The following is an 18,118-nucleotide window of genomic DNA, read 5'->3' on the forward strand; positions in this document are numbered from 1 at the left end:
ACAATAGTTGGTCTTTGAACAAACGTTTAATTGCTTTTAGAGATTTTCCTACACCACACACTGCAAATGCAATTGCTTTTTTAATTATTCAAGTTTTGAATGAATATCAATTATGCAATAAGGTGTTTTCTATTGCTTTTGATAATGCAACTGCTAATACTGCAAGTATTAGCGACTTGATTGATGCGTGCTCTCCGATTATCGATGGTAAGTATTTTCATCAAAGATGTGTATGTCATATTTTGAACTTATGTGTACAAGATGCGCTTTCTTTATGGCAAAAGCATGTTGATCCTATTAGAAATGCAGTTAGAGCGATCCATTTCAAGCTTGGCAAGGCTTGGAAAAAATATTGCCGTAACAGGAACATCAGGTATACAACTTTTATAATGGATGTGTCTACTAGATGGAACTCTACATATGATTGCCTCAATTCTACTTTGGAGCATAGAGATGCTTTGTGCGATTTTTTTAGAACTAATCCCTATGGTGATATAGTTCTTACGCCTAATTGTTGGGACCAAAGCATGAGTTTATGTCAATTGTTCAAAGCTTTCAAAAGTGCTACCGTTGAATTATCGGGTGTTTACTATTGCACATCTGTTCGTGTGTTAGAGCATTGCATGTATATAGCACTTGGTTTTAAAACATGCATGAAAAATGCTAGATCTCGTGAGTTAATGTGTGTTTTATTTTATATGATTGAAAAATGGTTGAAGTATTTTAGTGAAATTCCAACTGTGTTTTTAATTGCTAAGTGCTTGGATCCGAAATGGAAATTAGCTGGCACAACTAAGATCTTAGATTTCTATTATCAAAATTTGCGTTCTATTGATCTTAGTCCACTTCAAAATTTGCCTTTTGATGATAATGAAACCTCGAGAGTTTTTGAACTAACCATTCCTGATAGATCACTTGTTCAAGCTCAATTTGAAAGTAGTTTGCGTACTCTCTTTGCCGAATATGAAGAAAAGTATAACCGTACCCACCAAATTCATCCACGTACACAACATGCTCCTCAACCGCAGCAATACGGCGGTTTTGGTTTTGCTTATGATGACCCCGATGCTCAATCACAATTAGCCGACTTATACGGCTACGGCACAAGCTCAAGTTCAAGGTCCACCTCAATGGGATCGGTAAGCGAGTTAGATTTTTATTTGGAAGCACGCCACCATACTTTTAGTGATGCAGGTCCGACACCCGCCCAAATCGACGTCCTAGAGTGGTGGGGAACACACGAGAAAGATTATCCCATACTTGCGTCAATGGCTAAGGAGATCTTTGCAGTCCCGGCTTCCACTGTAGCCGTCGAGTCCGCTTTCAGTGTTGGAGCATGTGTCTTGGACGTGAGAAGAAGCAAACTCTCCGCGAGAAATATGGAAGCCGTGATGTTACTTGATGATTGGGGAAAAGCTGCAAGGAGAGCGCAAGAACCAGATTGGGATGCTCGTGAAGAGAGTGAGGAAACCTTCACCGACACCGAGGATGAAGGTGGAGAATGAAGGCCAACCGTCGTCAACCGCCAACCAACAAGGTAAGCAAGGTAAGAGAACTACGTGGACTTTGATTCCTCAATGCAATTGAGCATTAAGGATACGTAGGCACCTCAACTTAAATTTTAAATTTAAGTTGAGCTCAAGTCCTTTTCCTTTTATTTCTTTTTTTTTCTAATTGTTTCAACTTTACTTTTAATATATTTTTTTTAAATTGTAATTTTGTATTTAAATTTTAAATTCAAGTGTATAGTTGTAGTATTGTTGTATTTTGTAACTTGTAATTGTAATATTGTATTGTAGAAATTTACATTCAAAGTTTCAAATCAATAAAATTGCAATTATTTATCGTTATCGATTCTCTTTGGATTTTACTATAGAATTGCAATAAAAGTTATAACTCTAAGATTTAAAAAAAAAAAAAAAAGCACTTGCAGCACTTAAGTCAACATTAAGATCCAGAACCTGAAAAAAAAAAAAAAAAAAAGAGTAAATGGTCATTTTTAGACAATAAAGCACATCTAATTCGTTATCTACATAAGATTTAAGTCCTAATAAAGAAAGGCATGGGTTGGGAGATTCAATTCTTACCTTTCCTGTAATCATGGTATACATATTCAGCACATCATCGACGGTAGACTCAAAATGAGTGGTAGGATCATAACTCTGTCATGCAAGGTTATGTGAGTACATAGAAAGGAACCGATAACTTTAAGTACTGATTTTTTCAAAAAAAAATTATCTAGAAACTTACTGTTGATATGAAGCAATTGTCTAGAGAAGGCTCGTTGACTGGTTCAAATCGGTCATAAGTCTCAAAGAATATCTCATCCACAGGTCCTAGAAGATCAGTACCAGGTTTGAGTTCACTCTGGGGGTTATCAGTTTCTGCTTCAGTCGAGACAAAAGCAATGTACTTCCCTTTTGGGGCAACATTGTGAGAATAGGAGCAGCAGAAAAGATACCTAGAAAACCAAAAATAATCGGCTGTTAAACAACATCACGGTTCTTATGCCAGGATAATGCTGGCTGGGAAAAACTCACTTGATAACAGCTCACATGAAAGATTAATCATACTATTAAAAAATCAGTTGGTTATTGTGTCTAAATCATAGTACTGTTTATGGACCAGTTACACGACAAATAAAGGATACATCTTTATCTTCTGTATCTCTCATACCATCAATCATGACAGTAGAAATGATATACAGGTTGCAACATCAGGGTAATGACTCACATGTCTGATTTGCGACCCAACTGCTTCTGGGGTAGAATAACTTGTGATGAATTGGAATCATCGGTGTTTGGAATAGGGTGGCTCATGATAGCAATAGCTCTAGCAACTTTGCCAACCTTCCTAACCTATAACAGCAAACATGTTATTTCTAATCAAGTGACCAAAGAAGAGACAAGTAAAACAAGCTTAGTTCCCAAATGATGAGTGCCTGGGAAAACTTCAGTGTAGCAATTAATCGGCACACATGTCATACACTCTGCTTGTTGAAGTATGATACCACTTCCAAAAAGATTTTAAATATCAAATAGGTATACACATTAAATTATGTGTTCAAAAAGGTTATAAACAAAACATTGGGTGTCAAAAATATAAAGAAATTACCTTGTTTGGTAGGTAGGAGGGATCACATACAACTTTTTTGCACTTAGCTGTTTCCCCTTCGGATGTAACACCACACACCTTGCCTTCCTCATCAAACTCAACCTGGAATTAAAAAATATTAATAATATCAATGCACACAAAACACATTTTTTACAGCCAAAAACAGAAGCATGGCCAACTTCACTTTAAAATAGAAAAAATCCTAAGGAAAAGTGGAAGTTCACAGCACATACAGCAAGTTCCAACATAGGAACATAACTTGAAATATAACTAAGGGGAAAGACTGTTAATGTGGGTTATTTTCTAACTGACGAAGGTCAATGTTTATGGTTTACGTATGCAAATGCAATAACTATACGATTCCTGTTCAGTTCAGGAGTACAGTATTCAGTATGTCTTCTCAGTCTGAAGAGCAAAAAAATATCCAATTATACAAATTATTCAACCTATTTGAGCCTAGTTTTCTGGGGAAAAAAGGTCAATATAGTTCAGGCTTTCATCCAAAGTTTCCGTTCAAGAAAGTAGTCTTTTGGAAAAGGTGTGAATAATTACCTTGCACTCGGGCTTGTTCAACATGTAGGTTCCACCATATACAGCACTTAGACGAGCAAATGCCTGTTCATAAGTAAAAGAAATGAAACTTAAATACCAACCAGTGTATATATATTTAGATTATAGACTTGGAAGAGAGGGATTTTGAAATGCATAGTGAGTATGAAGATGGAAATAAAAACAAAACCAAAATACGAATTTGGGACCAGACGGGGAGGTTTAAAATAGACCTGGGGAAGCTCTCCAAGGCCGTACAGAGGATAGATGTATGGTGACCCTCCAGCAAAACGTGCAAGAGACTCTGCATAAAGCTATCATTCAAAAGGAAATATTAGTGACAAGTCATGTATTGCTTCTTTCAAAAACACAAACAAAAAAAGAACCGAACACTTGCTTCCGGAATACAAGAATCACCTTCATTCTTTTTACAGTGTCCAATGCCGGTTCATTTAAGTAATTGTCATCTCTATGGAGCGCTAGTGCATGACCAATGAAATCAACGGTGTTGTCATCAAGGCCATACTTTCTGCATGGATTTTGATAAATTAGACGGTTAAATACTTGCAAGTAAATGAAATGCACCGTATGATGCAAGCAATATATCCAATGAGAGCTTGCATTTATCAAATTTATGGTTCTAGACGATATATCAATTTATAAAAATGTTTTTTGTGCAAGTTGTTAAAAAGGACAGAATGCTAGTGAGTCCGTGACAACAGTGAAAAAGAATATTAGGACAGTCCTGATAAACCTTGAGAACAAAATCTTAACTCATTAAATAACATAGAAACAACAAGTGAGAATTCTGAAGTATAAGGCCTTCTGACAGATAAAGCAAAAGTTCTAGAGGGCATACGCAATGAGTTCTTTAGTGGTAACTCTTGTCAAGTCCATGCCTTCGTGTGTTTTAGGATCGTTTTCTTTGTAATCTTGGACATAAATGAAAAATTTCCTTGCACGCCTCTTTTCAAAGATGCCCATGAGAGGAGATTTCAGGGCCTCCATATCAGTTGCAGGCACCTTATGAATCTATTGCATTAAAGTTACCAAATAATTCAATCAGTAGTACTGCATAATGTATCCACATGAATCTGGAACACAAAAAAAATGTAAACAGAAACAAATGCAAACATATCTGAAGGGGCGAATAAACTCAAAGCAGCATGTTACCTTTCCTTTGTTGTACACAAAGCTTCCATCAACAGCTTTGAAGGACAAATACTTAGTTACGTCGGTGTGGATAAGGGCGCGAACAAGAGTACCGTTTGCCATAATATACTGAAGTAAATGAAGGCAGCAGCATTAGAAAAACAAGCAGCACTAACAGATTCAAAGGACATACAACTGTGTATGCAATACAAAGATACAAACCTTAGGGATCATATCAACATTATAATCTCTGCTAGAACCCAAGTGAGCTGGAGGCTTGTCACTTCCCCTAAACCTCTTCCAAAGCTGAGTAGTCAAGAAAATTGAAAAAAGTAAGATTATGGATAGGGGAGCTGGAATCTATTTCAAAGTGGTGGAGAAGAGCACCTGAATGAGATTAAGTGAAGTTGACTCCCCACCATAGTAGTCATTGCGGTCCATGTGCAGAACCTATTAGCAAAGACCACGAGACACCAAGCTCATTACACGATTGAAATACAATTATTATACGTAAAAGACTGGTTTGAGCTACATTTCATAACATATACAGAAACATATGCACAGAAAAATGAAAGCTCACTGATTAACATTAGCAGCATACAGGGCATGGGAAATTAACTTATCATGTAAACATTACGCTGAAAGTTTTCAATTCAAATTAAACGACATCATATACACCCTTGATTTGCAAGGAATTCGAGTAAAATAGAATCGCAGATCATTTTTTAAAAAATCGTCAAATTTACAGCTCGTAATATCGGGAAGACTCAACATCACTAGATCAAACACCAAATCCAATCTGCGAGCTAATACATCAATATGATCCAATTCAGTAGAACAAAAGCGTTCAACCCAAAATTCAAAAGTAAAATAGCAAATCGCTTAAGATTAAGCATTTTCAGTAATCAAATGAAGCAGGATATTGAAAATTAACGCAAGCGGAAACCTTAAGGCCATCGACGGAGAGAAGACCGCTGAGGATGCATTCCTTGAGACCGGTTCCAAGCACTATCACATCGTACTCTTCATCCATCTTGATTTCCAAGTCAGAAACTTAGACAATCTGAACAGGAACTGAAAATTGACCAATTCGGGCACACAGATCAACAGGATCAATGATTTGGGGCAAATAACTAGGGTTTTCTCCTATAGTCCGATGAGCTGAGATTTCTTCAATGTCAATCCGAATAAATATATGCTGTGTTGATCGAAGGCAGTGATGTTCTTTTTATTATGCACTTTGCATCCTCCAACTACCTCCAATTCTAAATCACGCCCCTCAAAACTTATAAATTGCATTTTACCCATCAAAGTAATAGAATCAAGCCAACCAAACAATTCTTTAAATTACTATTTTATTTTTTTCAATAGTAGGAGTAGTACTCTATTATTTCTTCATTTACTTCACTAAACATCATTTTCATGAATTCTTTGCCCAAAAGAATAGTGAAGCGAAGAGAGTAGTAATTAATTATAGTAATTCTTTTTATCAAATCATTTAAAAAGAGAAATGGCCAACAAATACACATGCTCAAGCACACATACGTGCGTGGGTGCCATGTGCTTCATGCACTACGACGATGTACTCAATACCTACACACATGGCAACGGATGCTCTAACTACCTTACCACCAAAACTTTACAAAACTAGCACTTTAGCTTAACGATTTATTCGACATAAGTAATCTTGTACATTAACATCTCTTTCCACATTTATTATAGCAAACGAATAACATAGCAACAGATATGACCTCGAAGGTGGATTAGCATTTTCCTAGAACAAGCATGCCTTCATCATGGTACTGTGATTTATAGAATCTGAACCATATGCTTTGAAATTAGATTACAGGATAGTTTTATCGATGCAAAATAGCATAGATGTGAAAATACTAGGGAATGATAAAAAAAAATCACAAATACTAGAAGAAAAGAGTTTGTTGTGATGTAAGAAGAGGGGCTTGGATAAGTTAATAAGACAGACTGATAACATACAACGACCTGAATATATAACCACGAGACTCAGACCAGTCGCAAAGAGAGGTCGGAGGCTCGAGACACATACACGTGATACCATCAACAAATGTCACTGTGATACCAACATTTGAAACAATTCAAGCAGACATCATTTCTTCGATTTTATAGGACAAGCTCTTCTATCCATGTGACATTACTAGGATAAAAGCATAGAACAAGCAGTAGCATTCTCATTCTTCAGCAGCACTTGCAGCACTTAAGTCAACATTAAGATCCAGAACCTGAAAAAAAGAGAGTAAATGGTCACGTTTAGACGTCTGATTCGTTATTCACATTAAACAGAACACCATGACAATGGTACAGATTAAGTCCTGCCTTAAAAAGAAAGGCATAGGTTGTGAGATTCAATTCTTACCTTTCCTGTAATCAAGGTGTACATGTTCAGCACATCATCGACGGTGGACTCAAAGTGAGTGGTAGCATCATAACTCTGTCATGCACGGTTATGTAAGTACATAGAAATGAACCTAACTTATCAAGGAGTACTTATTTTCAAATAAATTTATCAACAAACTTACTGTTGATATGAAGCAATTGTCTAGAGAAGGCTCGTTCACTGGTTCAAATCGGTCATAAGTATCAAAGAATATCTCATCCACAGGTCCTAGAAGATCAATACCAGGTTTGAGTTCACTCTGGGGGTTATCAGTTTCTGCTTCAGTCGAGACAAAAGCAATGTACTTCCCTTTCGGGGCAACATTGTGAGAATAGGAGCAGCAGAACAGATACCTAGAAAACCAAAAATCATCGGCTGTTAAACAACATCATGGTTCTTATGGCAGGATAATGTTGACTTGGAACAACTCACTTGAGAACATGTAGAGATGAAAACAGCTCACGTGAAAGATAAAATAACACTTATGAAATCAGTTGGTTACTGTATCCAAATCATAATGTTTATGCACTAATGTTTTCTGCTAAGGGCCTATACCCTTTTGGCTTCTGTCTAGGGGTGCCAATGAGGCCACGAAGACAAATTTTACAACACTGAAGCATCCAAAGTTCAATTTACCATAATTTACATGCAATAAAAGTAACAATTACATCTTTAATTTTTGCATCTCTTATGCCATCTATCATGACAGTGGAAATGATTTACAGGTTGCAACATTAGTGTTGCAAAGTTCAATTTAACCATAATTTACCGGTTGCAATGTCAGGGTAATGACTTACATGTCTGATCTGCGACCCAACTGCTTTTGGGGTAGAATAACTTGTGCTGAATTGGAATCATTGGTGTTTGGAATTGGGTGGCTCATGATAGCAATAGCTCTAGCTACTTTGCCAACCTTCCTAACCTATAACAGCAAACATGTTATTGTCAATGAAGAATCCATTCGAAGAAGAAATGAGTAAAACAAAGAGCTTAGTTCCCACATAATGAGTGCCAGCGAAAACTTCAGGTTCAGCAACTAATCAGCACTAATGTCATACACTCTACTTGTTGAAGTATGATACCACTTCTCAAAAGATTTTATACATCTTTGTCATACACTCTAATCAGCACTAATGTCATACACTCAACTAATCAGCACTAAATAAAGTGATCTAAAACGTTGTAACAAAAAATGGGTGTCAAAAATAAAAGGAAATTACCTTGTTTGAAAGGTAGGAGGGATCACATACAACTTTTTTGCACTTAGCTGTTTCCCCTTCTGATGTAACACCACACACCTTGCCTTCCTCATCAAACTCGACCTGGAATTTTTAAAACTAAAAATAATGCAAGTGCAGACAAAATGCATTTTTGACAGCCAAAAACAGAAGACCAACTTCACTTTAAAATCAAAAAACACCTTAGCAAAAGTGGAAGTACACAGAATATCTAAGCGAAAAGATTGACAAGCCTTATTGTCGGTTAAAGGTCAAGGTTTATGGTTTACTCGAGCAGTAACAATATATGAATTATATTGAGCCTCAATCTTCAGTTTAGGAGTACAATATTCAATATGTGCTCCATCTAAAGTGCAAAAAAATCCAATCAAACCAATTATTCAACCTATTTTGATCCTAGTCTTCTGGAAAAAAAAGGTCAAGTTATTTCAGCCAGAGTTTCAGTTCAAGAAAGTAGTACATATTTGTTCAACACAAATTATTTTTGTCAATATGCTGACAACATCTTCCCATTAGGTGAGGAATAAAAATGGCGAGGATCTTGGACAGTAACCCAAGGATGAGGAATGAAAAATGTGTGAATAATTACCTTGCACTCAGGTTTGTTCAGCATGTAGGTTCCACCATATACAGCACTTAGACGAGCAAATGCCTGGTCATAAGTAACAGCAATGAAACTTAAATAACAAGGTGTATATATATTTAGGGTAAGGACTTGGAAGATAGGAATTTTGAAATGCATAGTGAGTAAGAAGATTGAAATATAACAAAAGCAAAATATGAATTCAGGAGCAGACAGGAAGGTTTGAGATAGACCTGGGGAAGCTCTCCAAGGCCGTATAAAGGATAGATATATGGTGACCCTCCAGCAAAACGTGCTAGAGACTCTGCATAAAGCTATAGTTCAAAAGGAAATATTAGTGACAAGTCTTGTATTACTGTCTTCCAAACAAACAAACAACAAAGAACCAAACACTTGTTTCAGGAAGACAAGAATCACCTTCATTCTTTTAACGGTGTCCAATGCTGGTTCATTCAAGTAATTGTCATCTCTATGGAGAGCTAGTGCATGACCAATAAAGTCAACAGTGTTGTCATCAAGGCCATACTTTCTGCATGGATTTTGATAAACAAGATGTTAAGATGCTTGCACGTAAATTCAAAGCACCACATGACGCAAGCAATTTCCAATGAGAGTTTGCATTTATAAAATTTATGGTTCCAGTCAATATATCAAACTATACGAAGGTTTTTCATGCAAGTTGCTAAAAAAGGACAGAATGCTCTTCTTTTCCTAAAAATCATGGCAATATACAGCCCGTGACATCAGTGAAAATAAATATTAACACAGTTCTTGAAACCTTGAGAACAAAATCTTAACTCATTAAATAAAGACATAAAAACAGCAAATGATGATTCTGAAGTATAAGGCCTTCTAACTGATAAAGCAAAGGTTCTAGAGGGCATACGCAATGAGTTCTTTAGTGGTAATTCTTGTCAAATCCATGCCTTCGTGTGTTTTAGGATCATTTTCTTTGTAATCTTGGACATAAATGAAAAATTTCCTTGCACGCCTCTTTTCAAAGATGCCCATGAGCGGAGATTTCAGAGCCTCCATATCAGTTGCAGGCACCTTGTGAATCTAGTGCATTAAAATTTACCAAATAATTCAATCAGTATTATTGTTATTGTATAAATAATAATGTATCTGCAGGAATCTAGAACACAAATGTGGATAGAAACAAACGCAAACATATCTGAAAGACTAAATGCAGTATGTTACCTTCCCTTTGTTGTACACAAAGCTTCCATCAACAGCTTTGAAGTACAAATACTTAGTTACATCAGTGTGAATAAGGACGCGAACAAGAGCACCGTTTGCCATAATATACTGAAGTAAATGAAGGCAGCAGCATTAGAAAAACAAGCAGCACTAACAGATTCAAAGTACATACAACAGTGTATGCAATGTACAAAGTTACAAACCTTAGGGATCATATCGACATTATAATCTCTGCTAGCACCCAAGTGAGCTGGAGGCTTGTCACTTCCCCTAAACCTCTTCCAAAGCTGAGTGGTCAACAAGATTGAAAAAGTAAGATTGTGGGCCAGGGAGCTAGAATCTATTTCAAAGTGGAGAAGAAGAGCACCTGAATAAGATTAAGTGAAGTCGACTCCCCACCATAGTAGTCATTGCGATCCATGTGCAGAACCTATTAGCAAAGATCACGAGACATGAAGCTCATTACACGATTGAAATGCAACTGTTGTAAGGTCAAAAAGACTGGTTTGAACTAGGAGGGTCTTTGAGAAAGAGGAAGACTCACTAATTAACATTAACACAGTACAGGCATAAGAAATTAACTTATCATATAGCATTAAACTGAAAGTTTGCAATTCAAATTCAAAGAAATCATATACACCCTTGATTTGCAAGGAATTCAAGTGAAATAGAATCACAGACCACTTTTAAAAAAATCGTAAAATTTACAGCTCGTAATAACGGGAAGAGTACTCAACACCACTAGATCAAACACCTAATCCATTCTGCAAGCTCAAACAACTATATGATCCAATTCAGTCGCCAAAAATGATATCCTATCAACCCAAAATTAAAAAATAAAATAGCAAATCGCAAAAGATTAAGCATTTCAATAATCAAATGGAGCAAGATATTGAAAATTAACGTAAACGGAAACCTTAAGGCCATCGACGGAGAGAAGACCGCTGAGGATGCATTCCTTGAGACCGGTTCCGAGCACTATCACATCGTACTCTTCATCCATCTTGATTTCCGAGTCTGAAATTTAAACAATCTGAACAGAGACTGAAAATTGACCAATTCGGGCACACAGATCAACAGGATCAATGATTTGGGGCAAAATGACTAGGGTTTTCTCCGAGATTCCGGTGAGTTGAGATTTTCTACAATTTTAAATTTTTAATCCGAATACAGTAGATATGGAAGAAGCTGCACAGCAGCAGGTTTGCGATTTTTTTTTTAAATGGATTATCTTTAGTCAAATTTAATTTACTCTTTATATCTAACTAAATTGATCAGTCATCACTCATCACTCATCAGTCTACATACTACTTAACCAGCGAAAATAATCCTGGAATGTTTATATTTTCATATTCTGGAAAGTTATGAATATTATATATGTATATATTTATTTTTTTATGCAAGATGTTTTATTATCTATTTATGGTCAAATTGAATAAAGTAAAATAAAAAATTAATCATTGATGGGCTGCTCGAATTCGATCGGAACCTAAAGCGAACCCAGTCCGGAATTATTGAATGCATGTTCTTTATAATACTACTAGTATGTCGCACTTATTACAAATGTTTGATTGTTGTATAAGGTGCAAATAACAAAACGGATTAATCCAACGATGTATATAAGATGTGTAACTAGCACTTAGAGCATGCACCAAGCACAACGTTGTGACGAGCAGTGCATACGTCGCCTCTGCAAAGATGCGTGAGGAAGTATGGGATGGGTAATCCAATATCGTGGTCAGCCGCATTTCTAATCTAATTCTCTCTACTTTTTCGACTCATCCACCCACGCCTTTTCATCATTTCTTCTTGCATGTATGCCTTTCAATTTTCTCTATCAGTGAATTTTGACTAATATTAAAACAATTCAAATTTTGTCTTCGAAGTCTTGGAGTCGAACCATACAATCCAGAATTTGTTTCATCTTCCCACTCGGGTTGATTACTAGTCCAACTACAACTATTCTTATGGAATTGGTTCTTCATCAACTCTCCAACGCATCGAGTCCAACCAACTCTCGTATAGAGTGGAGTCATCGGAAATGATTTTCATGTGCTACTTCAGCATTGTTATAAATGATGCATAACTTACACAATATATTAAACATATAATACCAAAATGATTTTCAGGTGTTACTTCGGCGGCATTTATGAGAGTCAAGTTGTTGCCAATTACAAAAAGAAACAACGTTTTCGGAAAGAGATTGTTGATTCACAAAGAGTTGTCCACAAACTCAGAGTTATGCATCATCTACAACAATGTTGATAATAAAGAGCAGATCGAACAAAACATATATACTACAAGAGGCACTGAGCATTTTCCAAGATGAAACGAGGAAACCCTTTAATTAAGTACTCTTACTCGGAAGAGGTGGGACTTGGAAGCAGGGGCGAAGCTAGCCTTTGGCTAGATGAGGCAAATGCTCAACACTCCTATATTTATATATGTATTTAACAATATTCACTAAATGCCCCCTTATTAAATTTCGATATTCCTCTATACATAATTTTGCTACATCTATTATGAATTATTGGCTGCGTTCCTGCTTGGAAGAGCTTTTTTATTTATGTAGATTTAATATTTTTGTAGTATTTGATTTGGAACTGTGAATAATATTTTAATATTGTCAAGTACTTGAAATTTAAGTACACTTTTTTGCTAAGAAAATAAAGATAAGGAATTGAACAATTTTATAACACTATAGATAAAATATTAAAAAGTGGAGTATAATGAAATTAAGCCAAGGTATAACTAAAGTATAGTTATGATTTTAGAAAGAAACGGAGTCATATATTGGCATCTTTATTAACGACGTCTTAATTTTGACTTTTCGATTAAATTTATACCAACGTGTGGTATAACTAAATAGACACGAATTACACCAACATGGGAATAATTAAATACAGTACTATACAAAAATGGAAATTGAAAAGATGCTGCGTCTCTATCAATTCTGTGTTACTTGGTGTGAGAGGAAAAGGTACCCAAAATAATTTAATTAAATTAAAAGAAGGCCAATTTTTTGTTTTTATTGAATACCTTGGAATTTGAAGATAGGTAGAGAAAATAAGTTTATGAATTTTTAGTGACCCATAAAATCACGTAAAACCAATGGTTCCCAAAATCACGATTTTAACATCACAAATAGTAGTATTTGAACAAATCAAGTGATGAAATATTTGTAATATACTACTCCATATTATTGCCATATACGTAGGCATTTGAATTAAAAATATTTAATGATTAGTGACGCTACTTGGTGGTGGATGAAGTATGAATATGGACAAAATGCAGACATTAAATAAATGAAAATGCATATAGGTCTACACATGTAGGCCCACCAAAAAAATAGTTGCATCACTTAATTAAAAAGGGAAAGTAACTATATAATTGAAATGATAATTTACATATTTTCACAAGATCTCTCTGAATTTGTAAAACAATTAAATAATTTAAATTAGTTTTAAATACATACACGGTTTATGAAAAAACCATAATGATTGAGAATCAGATTCCATTAGAATGGTTCATTTTTCTTTTTTCTTGTTTGTGATATATTATCACTTGTAGATAATCTTCCTTTTTTTTATTTAATTGTTTTCAACCAATTATATATTACTACTAATGTTTTGTTAATTTTTACGGTCAACAGAAACCCTAATTCATTTTTAACTTTATAAAATTAAAAGTTGAAAATCAAGAGAAAAAGGAAAAATGGGAAAAGTGGCGATGGGTAAAAAACAGCAATTTTGATGAACAAAAAAAAACAGTAGAAAACAAAAGAGCTGAGGAGTGAGAAGAACCATACACAGATATTCAGCCTCAACCACCAACATGGCTTCTCTCTCTACTTCTCTCCTTTCATAATTTTTTAGGTTTGTTTCTCTCTCCTTCTCTTTCTCCTTCTCGGGGGATGGAATTGTTTATGCAATATCTTTGATTCTACTAGATTTATTCTGTTTGATTTATGTATTCCAGTATTCCGAGTTGCGTTGATTAAATTTTGTTCCCTCATCATTTCGGTATTTACTTTTCATCTTTTAGGTAATTTTTTCATTGATTAGTGTGAAATTTTTGGCTATAGGAATTTGGTAGAGGCTGATATGTTTGGAGATGAATTTCGTATGATTCAAGGCTGAATTTGTCATCGGAATCTGGTTTTTGCCATTTTGGGTGTGTAAATTTATTGCCTTTTTTGTTTGTAGAGAAGGGTTTTGATCTCTGAACTGGTATTTCTATCCCCTTTTCCGGTAGGATTTTTGTTAATAGTCTATAAAGAAGGAAATTAGCAAGTATAGATTTGGGATTTCCTGTGGCCGAAGTTATCAGACATTAATGTCTGAGTTTTTCTATGGAAGTATAGGAATGGGTGAAAGTTGGAAAAACTGAGGTTGTATGAAGTTATTTTTGCTACCTTTTCCAGTCGTGTTACGAGCTTGAGGCCGATGGAAACAAAGAAGGTGACTGTATTCGATATAGAAGGTGGGGCTGGAAGTGAAATTGAATGCAAAGGGTTAGACATTGAGAATCAGATCAATATGGATGAGCCTCACTGTTCTGAGATTGAAATGATGGAAATGGAAACGGCTGAGACTGAGATATCGAGGATGTGCAATGAGGGGGAAAATGGATCTGAGATTGTTGGCTTTAGCTCTGAGAAGTGCGAGGGAAGAAGCCATAGAAATGTGGTTTTCTCTAGAGAAGCTCCTCTTGTCGTTAAGGAAGATGCCAGTAGCTCTTGTAGCTGTGGGGCTGAGAAACTGAAATCCAGATTGGCTGCTTCTGATTCTCTGCCTGGAAAGAGTGGGAGGAAGCTCAGTCGACAAGATAGAATTGAACTAGGTCGATTGTTTCAGGGTGCTGTGAGTTCCCATGACTGGGAGCTTTCTGAGAGTCTGATCTTGTTGGCTGATCCACAGACTCTAAATGATGCACTGTGCATTGCTTTGGATTCAGTCTGGTTTTTGAGCACACAGCAAGAGTTACATGGAATTACTGGATTAATCAAGAAGATTATTGCTAATGGGGCGTATGACTTTACTCGAGCAGCACTCAGGACTTCCTTTCTTGCTTCATGTGTTTCTGCTTGCCAAAGTCGCACAATGAGCCTTACTGACACTGTTACTGTAATGGCGCAAAGGTAGTTAAAGGAACCTTTTTCTGCACACACTCATTTATATGTAGGAATGCTCACCCTCCATAAGTATACATTATATATTGTTAGTTAGGTTTTTTATTATTTTAGTAAATTATTCTTCGTAAGCCAATGGAGTTAGTGGATCGAGTAACTTGGGACTTTAGTCTGCCTCTCTTGCTCTTGAATCTTAAGAAATTAAATAACTGGACTCTCCAAGTTATTTGTACTGTCTGGTGATTTGTTCAGAAAGTAATGGTAAATTTAATGCTAACACTAGTTAACAATATTCCTTTTCCTTCAAGCTAATTTTGGATAAATTGCTGCAATAAAATATTCTAACTCACTTTATAATTTATAGAGGAAAAATGATTGATATCTTGCCTGCTGCTTACTGACATTCTTGCTTATGTTCTGAACATTTTCACAATCCATACTGGCAGGTTACATGAAAGGCTTCAAGAGTGCAACGGGGATGAAGTCTTGAAGGCTGAAGCTGGCGCTAAAGTTCAGAAATTTACCGAGTGGGCTCTTAAATGTATAAGTTTCCATTCTCGCTGCCAGGGAAACAGGGGCAGAGTAGGCCACAATTCTCCTGTTGAGATACAACTACAGCTATCTGCTTTCAAGACCTTCCTGGATCTTGCAGGCAACCATCTTACCGGGAAGGATTTTACTGAAGCTTTTGATGCAGCTTGCTTCCCACTTACCCTCTTCTCTAGCTCATTTGATCCTGGATGGGCATCAGGTATATCAGCTACTGCAATCCAAGGATTACTGGGCATGCTAGTTGAGGGTGGCGCAGACAATGTTAACCAGTGTTTTTTGGAGGCTTCACGTTTTGGGAGTACTGAACTTGTTCGCATTTTATTGCAGGTATCTTTTTCTAATGTCTACTGATAGGCAATACTTTTAGGGGGCATTTACTTAAGGATAGGATGGATTGATAAAAATAAATACTACTCCGTACAAGCTAATCCATTGTTTTCTTTGATGGATTGATTAATTTTGAGCATGTTTGACCATCTTATTTTATAAATAGTCAATCCTATTTTTATCGTAAATCCTATCAGTCAAACTAAATACCCCCTTATTCACTAAATGTTTGCTGTGAATAAATACTTCATGTATGTTTTTGTGTTCCCATTTTGGGGAGAACTGTGATGCTTTGAGTTGTTCATGGGTGACATGTTTCATTGCTGTATTTGTGTATTAGATTGCTCAAAGGAACAGCTTGGATGTGGATGTTGATCTGGCCCTGGGCTTTGCTTCACACTATGCTAAAATTGGTACTATGGAATGTCTAGTCGAAGAGGGTAATGCTACGGCTTTCTTGGGTCCTTTGATGAGAGCTGCCGAAAGGGGCTGCATGGCCGTTGTTCAGTGGTTCGTCCAAAGGGGTTGCCGAGACATGGAACTCTGTCTTGCCCTTACAGCTGCCACTTCACGCAGTCAAGTAGGTGCCGCTTCATATCTTCTCCCTCACGTTCCTCAGCACGTTCTCGCTGCCCTCAGTATCGAAATACTCAAGGCCGCTGGCGAGCGAAGTGGTGGCTCTCTCGAAGGGGTAGCTTTCCTCCTCCACGCAGACTTTCTGGGGGACCCCATAGCAACCTACGCCGTCGCCGACAGCATCGCCAGATCAGAAGATGAGGCGATCGCCCCTGAGTTGAGGGCGTTTTTGAAAGAACACTGGTCGGACGTCGCGTTCTTGGAGGGACTAAGGGAAGGAGAGGTACACTTCTCAAACCTAGTCCAGATTCTGAGATGGGGCGAGTCGCCAGTTTGTCTGAGGGATCTGCCCGCCCCGCTGAGGGTGACGATAGCGTACCTGCCTCTGTATAGGGAGTGTGTGAAGGCGGGAGGGCGGCTGTTGTCTCAGAGGCACCGGGGACAGCTGGTGGAAGCCGCGAGGCGGCTGGAGGGGGTGGTCCTCGATGAGCCCGGGCAAAGGAGAGAACTAATGGCAGTCTTGGAGCATCATCTACCTCCATTTTTCATCACTGCTCAAGGTTCAGGTGTAGAAAAGTAATGGAATATTAGAAAGAGAAGAGTGTGTGAAGTGTGTGGGAAAAAAATCTGATGAACATGTTCATTATATGCTGATTTGTGCCCAATTCAACCTCATTTGGTGCACTATGGCTTACATAAATCTCCAACTAATCAATTAACAGTATGGTCATGCTTAATTTTTACCTGCATATTGGTGTTACTGTCATTTATTTATTTATTTATTTTTTTTTTTATGCCAGTTTCAAGATTCAATTAACTTAGTTTTTTTTCTTTTTTCTTTTGAGGGATCCAAATAAGTGAATAACTTAGTTACGTAGTTCTAGTTAAAAACTATTCGTGACTAATAAAAATTAACTAAACCTTAACAAAGTTATAATTAAATTTTAACTTTAGGCTAGTCAATTATCAAGTGATGATGGGGAATTGATCAACCTCAATAAGAATGATGATCAATTTTATTGTCTCTTGGATTTTACAATTCGATAGGTTTTGTATAGAGTCAAGGTAGAAATTTTAATCGTGAGATTTTTCACAAGTCTTTTTTTTCAAAAGCTAAAATTCCATTTTTAGCTGTTATTTATGTCTCAATTCAGCTCTAATTTCTGCAATAAGAGCAGTCATATCATATCACGGCCCATATTCAATTTTCATAAATTAAAATCTTACTATATGACAACGAAATTCCTAAAATTACATAAACAAAGTTGGTAACTTGCAAGATAAAA

General features: G+C 36.5%; 3 protein-coding genes across 5 annotated transcripts; 1 reads left to right on the top strand and 2 right to left on the bottom strand.

Moving 5' to 3' along the window:
* Positions 1-1,898: 1,898 nt before the first annotated feature.
* Positions 1,899-6,003, bottom strand: LOC125220643 (guanosine nucleotide diphosphate dissociation inhibitor 2-like). The gene is made up of 13 exons (XM_048122797.1): positions 5,762-6,003; positions 5,203-5,265; positions 5,038-5,121; positions 4,837-4,944; positions 4,523-4,695; positions 4,081-4,192; positions 3,897-3,977; positions 3,667-3,729; positions 3,115-3,216; positions 2,734-2,858; positions 2,251-2,461; positions 2,088-2,162; positions 1,899-1,961 (listed from the first exon to the last, which is right to left on the bottom strand). The coding sequence occupies exons 1-13, from the start codon at positions 5,846-5,848 to the stop codon at positions 1,899-1,901; spliced, it is 1,347 nt and encodes a 448-aa protein (XP_047978754.1). The 5' UTR covers positions 5,849-6,003.
* Positions 6,004-6,735: 732 nt separating this feature from the next.
* Positions 6,736-11,455, bottom strand: LOC125218990 (guanosine nucleotide diphosphate dissociation inhibitor 1). Its single transcript, XM_048120827.1, has 13 exons — positions 11,163-11,455; positions 10,614-10,676; positions 10,450-10,533; positions 10,247-10,354; positions 9,933-10,105; positions 9,464-9,575; positions 9,280-9,360; positions 9,053-9,115; positions 8,446-8,547; positions 8,023-8,147; positions 7,368-7,578; positions 7,205-7,279; positions 6,736-7,070 (listed from the first exon to the last, which is right to left on the bottom strand). The coding sequence occupies exons 1-13, from the start codon at positions 11,247-11,249 to the stop codon at positions 7,020-7,022; spliced, it is 1,335 nt and encodes a 444-aa protein (XP_047976784.1). The 5' UTR covers positions 11,250-11,455; the 3' UTR covers positions 6,736-7,019.
* Positions 11,456-14,046: 2,591 nt separating this feature from the next.
* LOC125222524 (ankyrin repeat protein SKIP35-like) lies at positions 14,047-17,581 on the top strand. Of its 3 annotated transcripts, none has more exons than XM_048125185.1 (4): positions 14,047-14,121; positions 14,331-15,386; positions 15,824-16,256; positions 16,597-17,581. In XM_048125185.1, exons 2-4 carry the CDS (start codon positions 14,692-14,694, stop codon positions 17,410-17,412), a joined length of 1,944 nt encoding a protein of 647 aa, XP_047981142.1. In that variant the 5' UTR covers positions 14,047-14,121; positions 14,331-14,691; the 3' UTR covers positions 17,413-17,581. The 3 variants fall into 3 exon arrangements, with proteins under 3 accessions (XP_047981142.1, XP_047981144.1, XP_047981143.1); XM_048125187.1 differs by having other exon boundaries at positions 14,048-14,121; positions 14,670-15,386; XM_048125186.1 differs by lacking the exon at positions 14,047-14,121 and having other exon boundaries at positions 14,147-14,419; positions 14,670-15,386.
* Positions 17,582-18,118: the final 537 nt, after the last annotated feature.

The sequence above is a fragment of the Salvia hispanica genome, chromosome 4 (assembly GCF_023119035.1).
Source record: "Salvia hispanica cultivar TCC Black 2014 chromosome 4, UniMelb_Shisp_WGS_1.0, whole genome shotgun sequence".
NCBI lineage: Eukaryota > Viridiplantae > Streptophyta > Magnoliopsida > Lamiales > Lamiaceae > Salvia > Salvia hispanica.

What these genes read in the sequence shown, in the direction of transcription:
- LOC125220643 (XM_048122797.1), bottom strand. Translation starts at nt 5,848, where the DNA reads ATGGATGAAGAGTACGATGTGATAGTGCTTGGAACCGGTCTCAAGGAA. An exon ending in TCTCCGTCGATGGCCTTAAG is followed by an intron (nt 5,266 to 5,761) that starts GTTTCCGCTTGC and finishes CTTTGCTAATAG; the next exon opens with GTTCTGCACATGGACCGCAA. An exon ending in ATACCATGATTACAGGAAAG is followed by an intron (nt 1,962 to 2,087) that starts GTAAGAATTGAA and finishes TTTTTTTTTCAG; the next exon opens with GTTCTGGATCTTAATGTTGA.
- LOC125218990 (XM_048120827.1), bottom strand. Translation starts at nt 11,249, where the DNA reads ATGGATGAAGAGTACGATGTGATAGTGCTCGGAACCGGTCTCAAGGAA. An exon ending in ATGTCGATATGATCCCTAAG is followed by an intron (nt 10,355 to 10,449) that starts GTTTGTAACTTT and finishes CATTTACTTCAG; the next exon opens with TATATTATGGCAAACGGTGC. An exon ending in TTGTGTACAACAAAGGGAAG is followed by an intron (nt 10,106 to 10,246) that starts GTAACATACTGC and finishes TTAATGCACTAG; the next exon opens with ATTCACAAGGTGCCTGCAAC.
- LOC125222524 (XM_048125185.1), top strand. Translation starts at nt 14,692, where the DNA reads ATGGAAACAAAGAAGGTGACTGTATTCGATATAGAAGGTGGGGCTGGA. An exon ending in GTTACTGTAATGGCGCAAAG is followed by an intron (nt 15,387 to 15,823) that starts GTAGTTAAAGGA and finishes CCATACTGGCAG; the next exon opens with GTTACATGAAAGGCTTCAAG. An exon ending in TTGTTCGCATTTTATTGCAG is followed by an intron (nt 16,257 to 16,596) that starts GTATCTTTTTCT and finishes TTTGTGTATTAG; the next exon opens with ATTGCTCAAAGGAACAGCTT.